The sequence below is a fragment of the Dermacentor silvarum genome, chromosome 1 (assembly GCF_013339745.2).
Source record: "Dermacentor silvarum isolate Dsil-2018 chromosome 1, BIME_Dsil_1.4, whole genome shotgun sequence".
NCBI lineage: Eukaryota > Metazoa > Arthropoda > Arachnida > Ixodida > Ixodidae > Dermacentor > Dermacentor silvarum.
In genome coordinates, this window is record NC_051154.1 from 443102595 (window position 1) to 443124171 (window position 21577).

General features: G+C 46.2%; 1 protein-coding gene across 1 annotated transcript in view; it reads right to left on the reverse strand.

Moving 5' to 3' along the window:
• LOC125944163 (O-acyltransferase like protein-like) overlaps positions 1 to 20252 on the reverse strand; it is a 124626-nt gene extending 104374 nt beyond the window's left edge. The window contains exons 1-2 of the mRNA XM_049664374.1: positions 19711 to 20252; positions 5871 to 6082 (exon numbers count right to left, since the gene is read on the reverse strand). Coding sequence (XP_049520331.1) covers positions 5871 to 6082; positions 19711 to 20023 — 525 coding nt within the window. The 5' untranslated portion in view covers positions 20024 to 20252. The remainder of the gene's footprint in view (positions 1 to 5870; positions 6083 to 19710) is intronic.
• Positions 20253 to 21577: the final 1325 nt, after the last annotated feature.

Below are 21577 nucleotides of genomic sequence, written 5' to 3' on the forward strand. Positions count from 1 at the left end.
CTAGGCTAAAATATCCGATGACTCAAGCGCAAAGCCATGCACTCACCCTGTACCGTGCAGTCATGATGCACTGCGTTCATCCAGAGGCTCACGAATCAGTTGGAGATTGGCGTTGGCTGCAGGTTCCATCTTGCCGCTGTCATCCAGTCGCTCGTGAATCAGTTTTTGGTGACTGGCGTTGGCTGCAGGGTCCACCTCACCACGGCGATTCAGTTGATCGCGAACCAGATGCCGGCGACTGGCGTTGGCTGAAGGGTCAATCTCACCGCCGCGATCCAGTTGCTCGCGGCTCGGGGTTAAGATTCATCTCACCGCTGCTAACCAGTTTGTTGGGACTCGGGGTAGCGTTTAGGCCGGTGATCCTCCAGCCACAGAAATGAGTACGTCCGGGAGTAAGAGTGAGAGAAAAAAGGGTTTATTCTACATATTCACAGTGGCTCCAGATATGGAATCACCCTCCATGGGGGAGCTGTTGAAAGTCTCATCACACTACATGTCTGAGCACATATCAGAACACGTCAGGACACACCACTGCACTCAAGGTGTCTCCTTATAAAACATTCGTCTTCCCTAGTTGACCCGACTATGAAATCAGATAACCTTGACGCGGCCAATCAGAGGGGTCGTATTGTTCACTCAACTCCGCCTCTAATGTTGCACCTTCGAAGCAAGGACGAGGCAATCCGGAAACAGGGGGTTCACACTCCTTTCACGAAAGTCGATGACTTAGTTTCTTGCCCTCCGACGGTCACCTTGCCAGAGTCGGGAGAATGGCCTTCACGCTAATCCCCGCTTCTAACGAAGGGTGGTGGTTGTGGTCGGTCACTTCTAAGTGAGCTTCTTTGTCCGAACATCACTGCCGGTGTCGGGCCGCGTCGCCAGGTAGGCGGCCGCTGATGAAGGGGGTGGCATCGGGGAAAGCACACAAAGAATGCGCCTTGCCGAGTTGGGGCGCTTGTTTGCCCGTCTCGTCGGTGTCGGGCACTGTCGCCGTCTGGGCGACGCCGATGAAAGGGCCTGCCTCGATGGGAAACAATCAAAGAATGCGCCCGGCCGATTCGGGACGCAACAGTCCCCACTGGTGTCCTAGCGCTGTTAATCGAACTTTAAAGCAGCCGTTGAGACGCTTGGGTGTTAGGCGCGTCACCTGCCAATTATTTACTTATTAAAAATGAGCGCGCGTTTCTTCTAGCTGACGCTCAAGAAATAAGTTGGGGGAAGTGGTCATCCCCGAGATTCGCTGTGCGTCTCTCATCGTACACTGTGGCGCGTTTCTGCAAGGTCAAGCATGTCATTTATTGTGACTACACAGTTTTTAATGCTGAATAATAGTACCGGTTTCTCTGCAAGGTCGACCATGGTTGTTTATGGACGCGTTCGTCACTGAAATTTGCAGCGCGTTTCCTGTCGTAATACGCAAGCTATCACTCACAAAGATATCAACCGAAGGCTGGTTCTGCCGCGATTTTATGGTAAATCTAACAGGTTTACTTATGACGCTTTCGATCTTGATATTTATTTAGGTGTAGGCATCCCAAACAGGAACATCATATTCTACGGCATATAATTTAACGTCGCTTGTTGACTTTGCCAACTTTCTCTTTAAGTAGCCAAGGTGCTTCAATGTGTTTTGTTTGTGATGGTTTCATCCGTGGTACTGCGTGATATTTCTACTCGGAAACAAAAGATATACAATGTCCATTACTGCTATACTGGTAGGATACCGGCTTTTTTTCCCGCGTTCTTTTCATTAACACAGTTTTTGTAATAGTCATTTGCCCAACTAAACAAACTTTATGTATAACAGTTAAGGATGCTCTGAGAACAGCGTTGCCTGTTTCGTTATGAATTTTTTGGCATAGAATACAGTCATCTGCAAACAAACATACTCGTATTTTAAATGAAACGTATTTTAGTGTGTCATTATTAATAACTAAAAGAATGAGTGACCACGAATGAATCCTTGGTGTATTCCGGTCGGCACTTTAGAAAGTTAGAACTAGGGTAATCGACAATGACTGAAAACGATGATCAAGACGGCCAGTGGCCCTCTATACACCAAAGGACGAAGTCTTTTTGAAGGATCGGGTTTTACTTCACCAGCAATTTTGAATGAGATACACATTAAAAGGTTTCTTCAAACCCTAATAATATCATGTTGCCTTAGCTGTATCTGTTGCGGTCATAAGTTGATATACATTTACAACAGTTATGCTACTGTTGCCGTTCTATTACTGATGGCGTGCTGGCGCATGTAGAAGAGCTGGTTAACTTCAGTCAAGACTGAAGTGCGTCTTAACTATGTACACCCGTGAGCAAAAGTATGCGGACCACAGGGTCGCCGAAAAAAAGTGAATTTCTTCGTAATTAGCAAGCATAAACTGGAATTGATGAGTACACTGAAAAGTTCGCAATGCCAAGTTTGAACTGCAGTCCTCAATTTCAAGTTGCATTCATAGGCTGAGGAAAAAATCGGCTTTTTCGCGCAACCCCTGGTCTGTATACTTTTGCTCACAGGTGTATGTGTAAGTACTCTTGATGATTTTCAAAGAAATATGATGGTAAGAGGAAAGCCGATAGCGGTTATCTCATTTGTGGATAGGAATAGTTTCTTCATTTTTGGAGGGTGCATGCTAGAATTTAACGGGTGAGAGTGGTTTATCATGTAAGTCGAAGTTACTTAGCGCATCATACAGCGTACTTTACGAGAAAGATTTTGGACATGCTGTCGATGCCTGGTGACTTCTTTAGACAAATGTCACGAAGCAGACACAACAGACCCTGTTTAATTATGTTAGTATTAGTCGTGGGCAAAATTTTCACGAGGGGCTGACGCATGGTATTGTGCCATCTTTGGTGGTGAGTAGCAGTTTCGTGCAATCGCAGTTTTTGTTGTAACAGATAACTCATACTAGCACATAAATGACACACATGTGTGTGCTTGGGGACAATTATAGCCAGAACCTATGCGGAGATGACAACTGACTTATGTAAAAAGGAAAAAAAAACATTTTGGTAGCGCTCTTTAGCCTGTGCGTTCCTGCTCTTCAGTAGCAAATGCAGACAAGTAAACCTATTTGAAGTAGTTGTATCTTCAGTTGTATCCTCAGTTTTTCCATTTCCGTTACATGCTCATCAAGTCGTTTTTCTTCCAGGCGTTTTTATACACACCTCCTTTAGTTTTTGAGACCCAAACGCAGCAGTCAATTTCTGAGCAAGGCTTCTAAAGACGCACACACAAAAAACAACTATCATCCGACGCATAATTAGATTCTGCAATACAAGTGAATTCCGTAAAAAACCGCTATTTATTGCATCAAGTACGTCCACATATTTAGCGAGCGAAACACCGGAATCAACTATTTTTGTTTAAGTAGGCCTACATTCTCAAAAAACTTTTACATTAGAATTGTCCGTAAGGGCAAATGTTAGTCAATCATGATTCGGGACATATGAGTGTAGGCGGCCCGTCCATGGTAATAATCACAACTACCCCAAACAGACACGACCCTTTATGAATATAATTTTATGAATCCTGGCTATGTAAAGATTTTATTTGATTGTTGTTCCACGATGCCTACGCCTTGCGCATAGAAACGACCGACACCGCCGCCTGTGACCAATGTGGTGAGGAGGAAACGATCAGTCACATTCTATGGCATTGTTCGCTGTACTGTGTACAAAGTCGGGTTCACAGCCACTGTGCTAAATGTGTTCGATGACCGATCGCTGTCGGAAGAGATAATCCTGCAAAAAATCCGTAGCTCGATATCGTGTCAGTAGACTGCAAAAGCATTACTGTGTTCTGCGATCTGTTGGACTCGGTGAACGCCTATAGTAGTTGCTAATGTTTTTCTTTCTTTCTCTTCCGCCCTTGTTTTAACGTAGTTTTCCCCACCACTGTGCAATTCTGCAAACAGAAAATTTGCATCTAGTTAACTTTCCTGTCTTTCCAGCCTTTCCTGTCTCTCTACGACCGAAGCTTGTTGAATTTTTGCGAATTCCACCCCAGGTTCACCGTAAGACACACTATTCTCTCATCTGAGGTACCTTCATACACATTGGCATTGGAATTACAGTCAAAGACGTCGGTGCTTGCAAGAAGATAGGTCTAATATTGATTGGCATCTGCCGGTAGTTTCAACAAATTATGTCAACCCGAGTGAAAGCATGATGTCAGTCAAAGTTCTGCGGTCAAGAAAGAACCTTCCGGCAAGTCGTGACGATGGCCTTCTGCTGAAGTGCTTACGTCACCAGTAAGCAAGAGGTTGTTGTAATGTTTGCCTCGGGTTGAAAACAAGTGATAACAAATATAAAAAATAATAAGAAGAAATATAACAAAAATGAGCGACAATTATGTGGAGGGTAGAATCCTTGCAACTACAAGGCTGAGAGAGAGAAAAAAAGGAGGCGAAAGGCAGGAAGGTCGATCGGCCGAGTATCTGATTTGCTACCCTACACTTGAGATAAGCTAAAGGGGAATGGAAGGAGGAAAAGAGGAAAACAGCGATACAGCGAACACAGCGTGCACGCAAGGGGATACGCATAAGTACTAGAAATGACCACTCAGGCGGGTGCACTTTCGAGCACTGTACTAGTGCATGAAACACTAGTGCACTATTCCGAGGTGGACATTGTTAAAAATCAGCTTTGCACTTTACCACGGCTTGACTTGTCATCCTCTCCGGTTCGTCCTGTGACGGGCTTCAGCGAAGCCGTGCAAACGTAGTTTCTGTGCTCGCCGAGTGCTGAGATTCTACTACATTTGATAAAATGCGCTCTGACAAAGTAAATGCCGTCAGTATATACCGGTCCAAGGCTAAGTTCGCCTCCAGTTCCCGACTCCTGTCTTCCCTCCTTCTCAGTAAATATCTAAATTTCTCCAAAATACCGCCTATAAGAATTTTTTTTCTGCTGAAATGAAGGAGTACTGGTTTGGTGCAGGATCTTATCCTGGACATGACTTAGAGTATACGTTTGCTAATCTGAGCGAGATGTTCGCGTTTGAGAGAGCTCACTGTGCCCCATAGTGCGTATGATCTATTGAATTCAAACCGGTGGCCATCAGGAGTTATAGGGCCTACATATGTGCAATTTGTTGCGGAAAGTTTACGCTTGCTCTGCTATGGCGGTTGCTCGACACACTAGGGTCCAGAAATGGTGGGAAGAGACTCGGGCAACATGGTGGCGAAATACCCAGCCAATTTGATCACGGCCCAACGTGTCCCTCTCTCCAGGGAGCGCAAGCGCAGTACACTGAGGCAAGCTCTAGAGCCCCAACCATCTACAAGTGAGTGGGGTTCAAGCTACGCAGGGCTGCCTCGGGCTCCACTGGTAGAGGGGTCATTTCTGTACCCTAGTGTCCAAACACCCTTTGCAAAGCAAAGTGGCCCACTACGAATAAGAAGCGAGCACTATATATGGCAAAATTAGATCGTAAGACCCCCTTACCTGTAACATAAGTTAACCATGTAAACTTTATAATGGGTCAATAAATGCAACTTTTGTATTTGGGAACGTTATTTCTGTACTCTGGTGCCCATACACCCTCAGCAGCACGCACAAGATGTTTTACGTACCCCACGGTGGCTGCGTGCCTGGTACAGCATGCAGTTTTTTTTCAGGCAGCGTAAACACAGAGCAAAACTCGGCAAGGTAAATACAGACAATTTACAAAACAAATTTCCTTTTTCGTGCACGAACAAATTAGCCTGCATCATAAATGTGCTTCAAAGTTAAACCGCATAGATTGCACAACATAGCAACCATTAAGTGCCACTAGTACTGCGTTAACAGTTGGAAAAAAAAAACATGCATGGACCGATTCGTCTTCACGCAATAGCAGAAAGGTGACAAACAGTGGGTATTACTTTTCTGTGCGTCATGAGCAGTCCTGGCAGGAGAATTTCGCCGAGCGAGGTGTCGTTGTCCATGCGGATGTAGAGGCTGCAGTACTGGGCTCGGACCAATTCTCTGCCCGAGTCGTCTCTCACAACGGTTGCAAGGCACTCGTCGAAGGATCCCAGTTCGCTGACCGTTCCCGTGAACACTCCGGTCGGCATCTTGCCGGTGGAGTCGAACACTGCGTCGACACACATGTGGCCAGTGCGCTTAGAATGGTTTCCTTAACAAGAAATGAATGATTTTTTTTCAGCTCACTACTGAATGGTTTTAGAAATGGAAGTCATCATTATACTGGGTGATTATTTTTAGGTTTCCCAGACTTTTAAGAATCGCCTGTCGCCGATAGCATAATTCTGGTCCCCGACCTGGATAATTCGAAGAGGGAGACATTCCTAGCACGAGAAATTGAAACACGTATACGAGTAGTTACCAGAAATTAACTAATAAACTTCCTAATTATTCCTCTACAGATACTCCGCATACATTTTGACCACCTGGGGTTCTTTAACGTGCACCCAATGCACGGTACACGGGTGTTTTCGCACTTTGCTCCCATCAAACTGCGGCCACCGCGGCCGTGATTTGATCCGGCGTCCTTGGGCTTGCAGCGCAACACCAAAGCAACTACATCACCACAGTAGATGGAAGTAAATGGAAGATGTTAGAGTTGATGAAGTGATTATACGTATGCTTCAATGAGTGACCACTAGGGGTACAGCCTCCCCAAGTGCGATCATATGGACACTCCTAATGGATTTCTGCCATCGGCGTCGTCGTCGTCGCCGTGAGGTTCCGTATAAAGTCCAAGGGTGATAAAATCGTCGCCGCGCGCCATATGCCGTATGTGTGAGTAAAAGCGCGCGCGGAACGCGCTCTTTCACGGAGAGCGAACGCATGGCGGAGAGGAAACGGACGGCGGAGAGCAAACGCGACGTCGTCAGTCGTGCGAAAGGCCGTGAGGGGAAGCGATGGAGGGAGGGAAGGCGACGTTTAGCGGCAGCACCAAACGCATATCTTGCGACCGGGCGCAATGGGAACTGGCAACTCAATCTATCACGCAAAAGGAGGAAAGTATGAAGGCAGCGCGGGAGGGAGGGGGTGCGGCTTCTACTCTGCCAGCAACTGCGTACTTGTAGTTTTCGCGGCTGCGGGCTGTCGTGCGCACCGTATCTTGAAAACAATCTCCACACGGTCTTACCTTTGTATGCGCTGTGCTTTCGTCGCTCACTTTCCGTGGAAACAATAGACCGCACGAACCTTCGCTCACTGCTGCCGCCGCGCTAGCTCACGCCAGCATTTTGACACTGGTTGTCTGCGATCATCGAGTGCGATCTATTCATGTTTGCTTGTGCGCGCTAACTCCAGGCTTGTTAACTCAGTTCGTAAGCGAATGTGTCCAAGTTTATGCAGCCGATAAAACTACTATCCTAACTCCATAAATCTCTCTACTAATTTGCTATCGCAATTGATGCTTCGCCTTTCGGGCGAAACTGCGACTTTTTAGCTACGTCGCGTTAGCCTCCATCACGGTCATTTTAGCGCCTTTAGGCGACTATAATCAGCGAGACCAGCAGAAGTGCTCTCAAGTGAACTAAGCACTCTCCTGTGCATGAGTCGTCTAATTCGGTGTTCCCTTCAGGATGACGTACGACCACATTGTAGTGTTCTCGCGCGATAGAGCTAAAAATTCGGGAGGCTGTACATTGTTATGAGCTCTTTAAATGATATTCACTTCTCATTTTATGTTTTAAGCACAGAGCTCTATAGGTTTGCTTGCACAAGCGATGTTACAGCGCGAAAAAAAGGGTAAACTAGACAGCTCTGAAAGTTACACCGTTCGAAAAACTACAGCTCACTTATAGTCAGTTGCAAAGAGAGCTACTCGGATGGCCAGGCACACATGTATAGGATGTTCCAGCTAACGTTAGCCAAGCTGTTCAACGAAAACATAAATGATAATAACAACACAGTGCAAGGCACGATGTTAAGCCCTAGGGTGTGCGGGTGTCAGACCACTGACGACCGAATACCGCAGGTCTTAGAATTGTGGGTTGCAGCGTGTTTTTTCAATCTTTGTTGTTGGTTGTTGTTGAATAGCTTGGCTAGCGTTAGCTAGGACATACGGTATATCTGAATGACGTGGCTCAGGTGAGAAGTAGGAGAGCCCCGGAAACCCCTGCCTTCTCTTATTTAGGACGTGTTGGCACGACTTACTCGTTACATAGCACGTGTACGTAAGCCTGACAATGTCGGCGTGAGTCGGCTTGTTGGGCCGAAATCCGGTCATCAGGCTCATGTAAACGCTAGCATATCGCGTAGAGATCATGAGAATAATTGGGTGATTAGCCTGAAAGGGATAGGTGACTCGGTCGATCTTGACAGAATGCATGAAAACACGGTGAGGTCACTCTTTGTCATCTCGTCTTTTTACTGGACTCGCTGGCGTTTATACCATCTAAAAGTGCATCCAAGTACGCATGGGTCGGGTCGGGAATTTACAAATAATATTGATGCCTTAGATGTTCTCGAGCATTATTCTGTCCCTGTGCTTGACCTAAAATATCGGCCTCGGGCTCTCTCAGACCGGCTTTTGAGTCGGCCCGCTGTTATTATTATTATTATTATTATTATTATTATTATTATTATTATTATATTGCTGGACACCTGTCCGCTGCAAAGGCCTGTACTTCTGCAGAAGTACGCTGCAGCCGGTACTTCGGACCATCCAAAGTGCTGCGGCCTGTCAGTGACGTCAATTACCAAGTCCTTCCTGACGGAAGCCAACCAACAATATTGTGAAAAGTGGTGAGGCGAGTTCTAGACTCCAGACATTTTTCCTGCCACATGATAAGATGTTTTACCTGCCGTGGTTGCTTAGTGGCTAAGGTGTTGGGCTGCTGAGCACGAGGTCTCGGGATCAAATCCCGGTCACGGCGGCCGCATTTAGATGAGGGCGAAATGCGAAAAAACCCGTGTATGTAGATTTAGGTGCACGTCAAAGAACCCCAGGTTGTCCAAATTATTCCGGAGTCCCCTACTGTGGTGTGCCTCATAATGAGATCGTGCTTTTGGCACGTAAAACACCATAATTTGTTTTAATAAGATGCTGTACATTGCGCATCTAATCCATATTACTTGTGGCACATCCCTCTGTGTTTGGCTTTTTTCTTCTTGCCTGCTCGACGCAAGCGCCAGCACCTCTAATTGCCTTCGCTGCTTAGTAGGAGGTTGGTCGCACCATCGGACGAAACTTCAACTTGCGTAGGTTTTTTTTTGTAAATTAGAAAACCACCCTTATATTAGCTTCTATTGATGTAAAATAGTATTAATCTTGATTACAACGCAAGGACAGTAAACCAAAGTATGAAAAATTGAAAGAAATGTGTAATGTTAACTCATTGATTTTTCAGGTAAGTGCTTTTTCTGAAAACAAAAAAAAATCGTTGCAGAAACCACCGAGTTAAATAGTCAGTCAACGATAGCTTTGTTGTGTAACCTGCTGCCGTTTCCCATGCCAACCGGTAAACACGAAACCTTGTGGGCGCGTCAGCAGACACATTAAGTGGCAATCTCACTGCCAACCACAATGGCAAACAATGTCACGACATGGCATATCTTGATTCTAGAACGACCAAAGCACCCCAGTTGAAACTGCGTAGCAAGCTCCAGTATCCGTAACAACTTTAGAAGGCAGCGGCATTTGCCCCTCAAAGGCGGATGCACACGAGCCTCCACCAATAGGCGCGCCCTTCAGTTGACGTCATGAGCCGGACGGCCGGTGTCCCCGCCGACGGAGAACATGCCTAACATGGCCGCCCTCGCTTCGAACTGGGCTGAGTCGCGTCAGCTCTGTGCGTCTCCCTTCGTCAGAGTGAATTCGAATTGTTTGTGGTGGTCTGTCATGCCGGAAATATCATTGTGAGCTTACGATGCACAATTTGTGCCGCGTGTGTTTGTTCGGAGCCGTGAGCCGGTGAAGAAAGATTGCAGCAAACAACGATGACGTTGCACTTCGTGTGGAAACAGGATCCCGCGGCGACATACCGCTGCGAACAAACATCGTGCGTGTTTGTTCCGTGGTGTTTTGTTTTGCTCCTAAGTGAAGTTACGACGAGGAGAGTTCGCCAAAGTCTGGTACCTACTGTGAGCCGCGGGTGTGTTTGTGTACTGTGCCCCTGCGTTTCTCGTCGGACGTGGTGAAGTGATGGAGCAAAACCATTATCAGGATAAATGAGAAAAGCGTGCGCGGATGAAACCAACCTGCGAGTTTCTCAACAGAAAAGATTTGTGAAAGCAACCTCCAACGCAAAGATTCGTTGCTGCCAGCTCAGCGTGCAAACGACCGATCGTTGGCAGCAGTGTGATAAGATAGCCGAGCGTCTAGCAGCGTCGTTCGAGTGTTGCGTAGGACCATCGATTGATTGCTTTCCACCAATGCTTAAATCAGTGACTAACACGCGCTGCTTGAGCGAATGTCATTGGATTGTTAACGGTCAGGCGTTTGCAAGCAGTGTTTGTTTCCTTAATGTCAGCCTGAAAGCTAATATAAAATTATGACTGATACACTGGTGCCGTTGCAAGGGAGCTTTGCATGAATTCGCGTCGCTGTGTGGCTTAGAACTCTTCGCTCACTGCACGCGCCAGCTGTAGAAAGCCTGCTGTGACACAATCGCGCATAAGCTGTGCTGTCAGCGCTCGACTTGCTTTCCCACAACACAGCTTTGGGCTTTGTCGTGATATGTCGCTACTCAAAAATCCCTATGACAGTGAAGGCACCAGAGCCAATATATACATTACAAAAAAGTACGACAAAGTAGGCACAGCTGCTTGTGAACTGACTCCTAATAGTTCTACTCGCGTCTGCGTTAAATGTGTGTGCGTGTTTTCCTGTGTGTTTGTGTATATTTGTTATTTTGCCCTTTTCTGTATTTTATATCTTAGTTTTCGCGCTCGCATTTGTGTTCATGTGTGTGAATATGTGAGTTATTCCGTGCGTGTATGTATTTATTCCTATTTCTACCCTTTATTTTTGCATTTGTTCTTGTAAGCATGCTGCAGCCACGACTTTCTTTACAATTCCATTAACTCGTCTCATTCAAAGCACCAAGTCCTGTGAATAGCAGGGCTGGCCTCATCGGTGTAATTAAAGCAATTCTATCTTGTATACCTTGCCTCCTCAGTCTGCCAACTTGCTTTGTTTTCTCCTACTATTCTGACCTTGCTTCTTGTGCTATTGCTGCAACGGGAATAATCAACTTGCACCAAAGAAAGTTCTATCAGCTGTGACAACAGAAACATTGACAGATACAAAATGTTAAAAGCATCACGTGGCTTGCACAGTTACTTCGTCTCTTTCCCCTGTTAATGTGTTTATGCATCAGTGCATACGGTAGCTTGCCAGAAGTGCACATGAAAAGGTGCCATATCGTCAAACAGCACCTTGCTATGTTGTTGCATTCAGTCTTAATAAACAGATTGTTTTGCTGCCCGTCACATGTGGTGGTACACATATATAACATTGTGCAGTGGGGTATCATTTCCTGTCTTGACGCTTTCATCATTACAAATGCAGTTTTCTAGTGAATGGAGTCCAGCAAAGCAGTGATGTGAGAGCTTTTGCAACTTTCACCATTTATTACTTCCCCAATATCACTGTCTGAATCTGTCCGTCACTTTGCCTACGGCTTGTAAAGAACAAAGTGACTCACTAAAACACGTTCAACTTTAATGAGTATTTTCCGGTACGTAAATATGACAAAAATGCTAGCAAGATAATCACGTTAATAATTGTGCCAGCATTCACATTACTTGCTCGAGTCAGATTAATAAATTGAAAATTGGCTATGACAACACTTCGATTTTCAGTGCAGACTGCTAACGGAGCCATAAAGCGTGCTCCGACTAATTTCACTATGGCGCGCGTCAAACTCGACGGTGGCTGCCTGAATGAGCATTTTGGGCCTCACTAAGCTAACAGTCACTAAGTCAAGGCAGGCCGCCAATGGAAACTGAACCTGGCAACGTTCAACACGCGCACCCTCTCGAGTGAGGCTAGCTTAGCAGGACTATTTGAAGAATTATCAGGCATTTCCTGGGATATTATTGGCCTTAGTGAGGTTAGAAGAACTGGTGAGGCTTACACAGTACTGACTAACGGCCACGTCCTCTGCTACAGAGGTCTTCCAGATAAGAAAGAATCCGGGGTAGGATTTCTAGTGCATAACAACGTAGCGGGCAACATTGATGAATTCTACAGCATTAATGAAAGGGTAGCAGTCGTCGTAATAAAGCTGAATAGGAGGTACAAAATGAAGTTAGTACAAGCCTATGCCCCAACCTCTAGTCACGATGATGAAGAAATAGAACAGTTTTATGAAGATGTTGAACTAGCAATGAGAAAGGTGCAAACTCAGTATACTTTAGTCATGGGCGACTTCAATGCAAAAGTGGGGAAAAAGCTGGTTGGTGAGCAAGCCATTGGCAACTACGGCATCGATTCTAGGAATGCAAGAGGAGAGATGTTAGTAGAATTCGCGGAAAGGAATAGGCTACGAATAATGAATACCTTCTTCAGGAAGCGCAGCAACAGGAAGTGGACCTGGAAAAGCCCTAATGGAGAAACAAGGAATGAAATAGATTTCATACTCTCTGCCGATCCAAGCATAGTGCAGGATGTAGAAGTGTTAGGTAAGGTTAAGTGCAGTGACCATAGGTTAGTGAGGTCTAGTATTTCTCTCAATTTGAAGAGAGAGAGAGTGAAATTAGTCAAGAGGAAACAGGCCAACCTAGAGGCAGTAAGGGTAAAAGCAGACCAATTCAGGCTGGTGCCCGCAAACAAATATGCAGCTTTAGAACAGGAAGATGAAGATAACATACAGCTAATGAATGAAACCGTAACTAGGCTGATCTTAGAAGCAGCAACTGAAGTGGGAGGTAAGGCACCAAAGCAACCTGTAGGGAAGCTCTCCCAAGAAACAAAGGACCTAATAAAGAAACGACAAAACATGAAAGTGTCCAACTCGAGAGATCAGCTAGAATTCGCTGAACTGTCAAAACTGATCAACAAGAAAAAAGTAAGGGATATTCAAAATTATAACGTGGGAAAAATTGAGGAAGCCGTAAAATATGGACGCAGCATGAAATCAGTAAGAAGAAAACTAGGCATAGGACAAGGCAAGATGTATGCACTGAAAGATAAGCATGGTAATATCATCAGCAATTTCGATGACATAGTAAAAGCAGCAGAAGAATTCTATACTGACCTGTACAGTAGCCAAAACAGCGAAGCTTCTTCCATTCGAAATAGTGATGAATCGGATACAGAAGCTCTTGCTATAACTAGCGATGAAGTTAGAAGGGCCTTGAAAGACATGACCAGGGGAAAAGCGCCTGGAGAAGATGGAATAACAGTAGATTTAATCAAAGATGGAGGAGATATCATGCTTGAAAAGTTTGCGGCCCTTTATACGCAATGCCTCACAACTTCAAGTGTACCAGAGAGCTGGAAGAACGCCAACATTATACTTCTCCATAAGAAGGGAGACGTTAAAGAATTGAAGAATTACAGACCCATTTGCTTGCTTTCAGTATTGTATAAAATATTCACCAAGATAATTTCCAATAGAATCAGGACAACACTTGACTTCAGTCAACGAAGAGAACAGGCTGGCTTCAGGAAGGGATATTCTACGATGGACCATATCCATGCCATCAATCAGGTAATCGAGAAATCTGCGGAGTACAATCAACCTCTCTATATGGCTTTCATAGATTATGAAAAGGCATTCGATTCAGTAGAGATATCAGCAGTCATAGAGGTATTGCGTAATCAAGGAGTGGAGGAGGCATACGTGAATATCTTGGCAAATATCTACAAGGATTCCACAGCTACCTTGGTTCTCCACAAGAAAAGTAGAAAGATACCTATCAAGAAAGGGGTCAGGCAAGGAGACACAATCTCTCCAATGCTATTCACTGCATGATTAGAAGAAGTATTCAAGCTCTTAGACTGGGAAGGATTAGGAGTGAGGATCGATGGCGAATATCTCAGCAACCTTCGGTTTGCAGATGACATTGTCCTATTGAGAAACAATGGAGAGGAATTACAACAAATGATTGAGGACCTTCATCGAGAAAGTGCAAGAATTGGGTTGAAGATGAATATGCAGAGGACAAAGATAATGTTCAATAGCCTGGCAAGGGAACAAGAATTCAGGATCGCCAGTCAGCCTCTAGAATCTGTAAAGGAATATGTTTATCTAGGTCAATTACTCACAGGGGACCCTGATCATGAGAAAGAAATTTACAGAAGAATAAAATTAGGTTGGAGTGCATACGGCAGGCATTGCCAAATCCTGACTGGGAGCTTACCACTGTCGTTGAAAAGAAAAGTGTACAATCATTGCATTCTACCGGTGCTAACATACGGGGCAGAAACTTGGAGGTTAACAAAGAAGCTCGAGAACAAGTTAAGGACCGCACAAAGAGAAATGGAACGCAAAATCTTAGGAGTAACGTTAAGAGACAGGAAGAGAGCGGTGTGGATCAGAGAACAAACGGGGGTAGACGATATTCTAGTTGACATTAAGCGGAAGAAATGGAGCTGGGCAGGCCATGTAATGCGTAGGATGGATAACCGGTGGTCCATTAGGGTTACAGAATGGATACCAAGAGAAGGGAAGCGCAGTCGAGGACGGCAGAAAGTCAGGTGGGATGATGAGGTTAGGAAATTCGCAGGTGCAAGTTGGAATACGCTAGCGCAAGACAGGGGTAATTGGAGATCGCAGGGAGAGGCCTTCGTCCTGCAGTGGACATAAATATAGGCTGATGATGATGATGATGATGATGAAGCTAACGATGTCTTACATTTGTTCGCTTATTTGCATTACTTGTGTGAGCCAGATAACAAAATAAACAATGCAACCACATGAATGTGCTTTGGCATTCAAGCTGCTGACAATGGCTGTCAGTTTCGCGTTGTCTGCTGCTATTTCACCACCACTCGCTATGACATGACTGTGACGTCCAGTGCAGACTGCTAACAGAACCATAAAGCGTGCTCTGACTACTGCTATTTTACTATGGGGCGCGTCAAACTCTACGGTGGCTGCTTGAATGAGCATTTTGGGCCTCACTAAGCTAATGATGTCTTATAGTTATTCTCCTATTCGCATTACTTCTGTCAGCCAGATAACAAAGTAAACAATGCAACCACATGAATGTGCTTTGGCATTCAAGCTAGTGACAGTGGCTGTGAGTTTCGTGTTGTCTGCTGCCATTTCACCACCACTCGCTATGACATGACTGTGGTTTCCAGTGCAGACTGCTAACACAGCCATAAAGCGTGCTCTGACTACTGCTATTTTACTATGGAGTGCGTCAAACTTGACGGTGGCTGCCTGAATGAGCATTTTGGGCCTCACTAAGCTAATGATGTCTTATATTTGTTCTCTTAATTGCATTACTTGTGTGAGCCAGATAACAAAATAAACAATGCAACCACATGAATGTGCTTTGGCATTCAAGCTGCTGACAGTGGCTGTCAGTTTCGTGTTGTCTGCTGCTATTTCACCAGCACTCGCTATGACATGACAGTGATTTCCAGTGCAGACTGCTAACAGATCCATAAAGCATGCTCTGACTACTGCTATTTCACTATGGGGCGCGTAAAACTCGACGGTGGCTGCCCGAATGAGCATTTTGAGCCCGGCAACGATAATCAAGGTTTCAATTCAGATATGCCAGCATTTAAATGTGTTTCTATGCCACTTGTTAAATCGAGCACAATGTGTGCAGGACGTTGCTTATCAGAGGAATATGCCATAAATGGAACTGCTTATTCATTTGAGAGCTCGCATAATGGATGGTTGTCTGTTGCGAACCCACCGGCAAAATTTTGGTAGCCCTAATAAGGGCTGTTCTTTCGTTAATAAGAAGTCTTTATGCTTCGTCGAGTGGCTCAATGGCAGACAGCTCGCAGTCAGAGTCGCTTTCTTCTGTGTCATCTTCACCCAGCTGGATGATGATGGGTTAAATGTGCTCACTCCCAGACGTGTCAACTCTGAACTTTGCCTTCAAGTCCATCACATGCTGAATGCTCTTCCTCCAGTGTTCCGCCATTACCTGCTTCATTTTCTCCCTCAAGGTGACGCCGACCGTGGACAGCTTGAAGTCTCTGTTGTCCGCAGCGATGCCATTTTTGACCTTGGCCCACACAAGCTCAATGGGATTAAATTCGCAGTGATACGGCGGGATTCTGAGTACAATGCAACCGGCCCTTACAGCTGTGTTGTCTACGATGTAGCTCAGAAAGCGTGACTTTACAGATGCCACCAGCTCAAGCAGCTGCTTCTTTATCATCCTTTCACCGTAGGGGATGTTCTTGCTTGTGAGCCGCTCCTGTATCTTTTCCTTCTTCCAGGCCGTCGTCGGCAATTTTTCTTCTCGCCGGCTATGGTAAGGTGCATTGTCTAAAACACTGACGCTACCAGCTGGCAACTTCTGCAGAACGTCATTGAACCAGCCCTCAAAGCGATTGCCGTCCATTTCCTCGTGGTAGTAGCCTGTCTTTTGGCCTCGGAATCCATCCAAGCAGCCGTCGACAAAACCATCCTCGCTGCCGATGTGCGTCACGATCAGGCCCTGACCTTTCCCAGAAGGTTGTTTTAGACCCGTCGTCAGACCATTTGCTCGAGCGAACAGGCGTCCGCGCTTCTACAACGATCGTGTCTGTCCACACGATCGACCGAGTGTGTCCCGCCGTCACCCATGTCTCGTCCAGGTACAAGATCTTTCGGCCTTCCGCCCGGTAGCGCTCCACGTCACGGAGGTAGCGATTCCGGCAATCGGTGATGTCATCCCGGTTGATAAGCAGCGAGTTGCGGCTTCTCTTTTCGCGCTTGAAGCCGATCTCGGCAAGCAGGCGACGCAAAGTACACCACTTTAGTCATGGGAGTTCCATACGCTCCGAGATCTCGGTAGTTTTCTTCTCGACCGCCGGTTTCCGTTGCGGCGAAAGAAATCGTGCACACATGACCTCAGCGCGCACAACGTGAAGCTGTCAAACTTCGTGCTGCGTCTGCTCTTCTCCGCATTGCGGGGCGCTTTCGCGAGGGCATCGTCAGTTTGCCACCCGAAAAATGCGAAGCTTTACCTTCCTCTCTCACCCTGAACGCAGTCCTTTCGCTGACACCGAGCATGTCGGCGACAAACTTGCTCGTGTCCTCTACGCTGCGTTCAGGCTGCCTTTTACGCCAAAACGTGTAGCAGTGGAAGATCATGTTGCGTGAATCGCTGTTCAGGATGTGGCCGATCTTGTTCTTGCCGATGCTCCTTGGTGGTGTGGTCATCGAGGAGACACAAGGCTCGTTCGGCAACAAAGGATCGCGTTCCGATGTCACATCGCTGGGCTCCATGGCGGAAAACTGGCACGGAACTCACGAGATTGCAGGTTCGCAACCGCGAAAAAGAAGAAAAAATATTAATTAAAAAATAAGTCTAACACATTGAAAAATAAGCTTGTGCAAACACACAAAAAGTATATGTGAATCTTATGCTATTAAGCCAGCGACTGCTTTATAATTACACGCCCGCTGCCGTCGGTCTTGCTCCGTAGCAGACGGTGCACATCATTGTGGAAGGCAAGGAGATATTTTCTCTCGCGATCCGGCATGTGCTGTAGCATTTCCATCATGATAGTTTTAGCAAACCACTCGTCAAGATACACAAATCTTATTTATACCGACAAATACGCGTTTTAGAAGCAGTCGCAATTTTTTGAGCGGGACTATTTCTTTAGTCGCGGAGGAATTGGCTGCTGCGCTTCGGTCAACTGGGCGGGGCCTCTCCTGTCTTCTAAAGTTGTACCCGACTATAGTGGCGACTTCGTTGCAATGGCTCATTCATAAAGCGGCAGCGCTCGACTGTTGCGTGAGGCTCGCCGCTGGCGCGCGCTTTCTTCTCCTACTCTTCCCGTAGCGCGTGACGTCTCCCGCGCCCGCAGATGCGCGAAATGCCAGTGGCGGATCGCGCGCTGGCAGCTGGCGCACGCCCTCCTCACCTCCTCCTCTTTCAGTGCGTGACGCCTACCACGCGGGCACCAACCAATCCTTGCTCTCCTGCTCCAATTCCACACCTGCATTTTTTTTTCGCTGCGCACTTTGCTATCATTCTCATACTTGCAAGATCGGCCGATGCCCATGAAAAGTGGGGGAACTAGCAAATGGAAGCCATAGCTTTAAAATGACCGCTTTAAACTCAAATGTCAACCTCCTCGAGAGCGACGCAAACTCTATAAGCCAGAATCACAAATTGAAGTTTTCACGGCACCACACGACAGCGAAAACGCGGCGACACACTTGCCTCTCGGCTTCCATTGCCGCTCATTAGCAAATTTCGCGTGGCTGGTCTTACCAGTACAAATTATTGCGGTAAATCTCTGTCAAGGTGGCAGAGCGGATCATCGGAATTTCATCGGCGATGAAAAGGCCGTGCCTGTGACGTCACTAACAAAATATTTCCTCATCCAATGAAGAAGCGAACATGGGGGCTGTATCAGCACGTCACAATGTATTCGCGATATCGCAAATCCACTCCAGGGACTCATTTCGTTTTTAAACGCTAACTTCCCAACGAAGGCGCCAAAGACTACAATAAATTTTAAAACTTAAAGTGTACTGCTCTACGCCACGTTTCATCATCTTGATGAAGGCGCCAAAACGGTTTTTGCAAAGACCCGTTGCCGCGGTTCCGGTGGGAAGTTAATAAAAATGAAAATTGGCCCTGCGTTTTTGTCTCTGCAAATCACCAACCTTTATGCACCACATAAATAGCAAATCAAGTTTTGATTAAAAAAAGAAATACTTGACCATGATAAACTATTTTAGCGTTACTCTGGAATGTCCAGTTGTTGGCGCAGCTGGAGGAGCAGCATTTTCGAATTTAGTGGATTTCCTTTGGGCATTTGAGTCCATGTAAAAATTCGTGTCATAATAAAATATGTGCCGTTTCGGGAACTCTCCACAGATGTAAGTCGAGACCTATAGTGCTTGACTAAAGGGCAAATGCTTCGATGTGTACAAAATTCAACGACGTTAGCGAGCGTTGTCGTGGCAGAGCATGCACAGAACTCAATGCCATAAATGACAGCACCCCACAGTATTCTTTTTTCCGGTGCTTTAAACCAATTTCTGCAATAGATTTCAAGCTTTCTGTCGTACTCATAATTCCTAGCGTAAGAATGGGTGCTATACCATTATACCCAAGGGCCCACATTTAAGGTTTAATGCGCTGCGCCTTAACAAAGACATGTATGGTATTTTCGTTGGCAGCGTAAGGACTTTTCAAACAGGTGCATGGCTGGGAAGCACTGCGGTAAAGACGTCGCCATCGCACGCAATGTTTGCGTCATTTAGGCGAGCTTGCGTATGAGGCTTCTATATACATTTCAGTATCATTGTCTACGGGCATTCGAATAAAACAGGTAAAGCAGTCATTAGTAATAAAAGCGCCATAAAATGCAACAGCATGTGGATTAGATGATGAGTCTAAAGAGCGTGACTCGTAAGTAGCACTCATAATTTTGCCTACACTTGTCTGCATAGCAATATGTACTTGCGAGCATGCTGTGTATTATCCATGGGAGACGACAAACACGAGACAACCTGGGACACGAGAAATTATTCCTTGAATATCGTTATTAGGGGAAGAAAAGCATTCACCTGGTTATACTCGTGTAAATAACGTGCCTCTTAGTTCTTTCGATAATGCTCTGGGATTATACAAGTTCTCAATTAGGCTGGGACTCACTGCGCATTGCCCAGGGTTCCAGGTCCGAGAGTCCGCGAAGCATCTTGAACAGGGCCAGCGAGCACTGCATGGACACGGGCACCTCGATCAACTTCTGCTTGACCCATGGTGGCATTTTGTGCGCCAGGCTGCTCACGAAGCGACGAATGGTGGCTGCAATGTTCTCTTTGGGGCTCGCCGGTGAAACGGAAGACGCGGTCGCGCTCCCGCCTGAATCTCCAGCCAGCGCCGCGTCGCCATTGTGCGTCGACGTTGACACGAGGACGCCGAAGCAGAACGACGCCACCAAAACGAACCAGAACCGCCCACACATTGAGAGCCCTTTAAGCTTATTGTTCCGCGGTACGTGTGGTGAGGGATGTTGAAAGATTGAAAGTGCCGACAGGTTTGCTGGCAGAGCAGTCAGCTGGCCAAACTGTCGTGTTGCTGATGTCACTCGCTCAGAATGTTCGTGCACAGAGCTGTCTCGCGGCAGGGACGCCCACAGCGGCTTGGCGGAGCAGGTTGTTCGCAGACGCCGCCGCGAAGGCGCCACGCTGTCGTCCAGGTATACGACCGTCGGCCGGCGTCGGCGCGCTCGTGGCAGTGGTGCGTTGACTCTTTCCCAACGTCGGCCATTCCAACACCCTCGCCACATGTCGGTTCAGTGTGGGTTTTCCGTTTCCTGCTTCGCGTTCCCAGCAATGCAGTATTGTATTTCTCTGCTTGGGTTTACTCCTGATATCTGAGGGCTCTCTTACGATTACAGTTGGGCGCATGTACGAAAAGGGTGCATCAGCAAATACCTTGCTAATATAGATAATTTAGTTGCAACAGATGTTCGTCTAGAGCCCCAACCAGAGCCGCGGCAAACCAATCAATTTCCTAGGTATACTTGATGGTGGCACGAAATACATTTCGTGAAAAGGGGACAAGAGAAGACATTGAAGCGCCTGCACTGTCTTCTCTTTTCTGTCCCCCTTTCACGAAATGTATTTCGAGCGACAATCAAGTATACCTAGGAAATCTAAGCCCCAACTTGCCCGAGAAGTTCTTTTGAAACTAAGCAATTTTCAGAGCCACACTGGGAGAGGGGGAACGGAAAGGAAACGCAATTTTTTTTCTCGCAGCTTCCATTCAGTCATCTACGAGGCGTGCTATATTGTCAATTGCTGACCACATTTACAATATCTGTGGTAAAATATGTCCGAATGAGCTGTCTCGCTGATGACGCTGTATATTCTTGACAAAGAAGGGCATTGTTAATTAATAACTCGCGGTTAGCTTTAGACAGAAGTCACTTTAGGGACACGCTCACCGCAACACGGAGTGTGGTTTAATGGTTAGAATACCGGGCTTTTGCGCCGGGAGGCCGGGTTTCGGACCCAGCATCGGGCGAAATGTTTTCTGAACATGTGTTATTCGTCGTAATACAGGAAGTAATTGTCATGCAGCCCATTTTGCACGGTGTAGTTAATCCCAAGTGTACGCCGTGGAATCTGAATAAAGCCACTGTTATAAATGCATGTGAACATACCTGAAAAAAAAAACGACGCATTGGAGTACTTTCGGAATTGTTCACATTTGAATTTATGCTGACAATACCTTTTATATCTCGTCACGTCACCATGTATGCTCAAAGAGCATGTCCTTTTATCAAGTATGAACCTCTGTATGAGCCTCTGTACCCAGACCGTAGATATCAACTAAATACGCACGGCCAATGTTTTCTTTCCCTGCACGTGTGAGCGAAAAAAAAAAGCTACCACTCCTCCTCCTCAGCTTCAATCTCGGAAAAAAAGGAAAAAGAAAAGTTATCCCACCATCGCCTATGCGATTCCACTACATCATTGTCGCCCTATGTGCAGCTCAATTCGATAAGCACTTC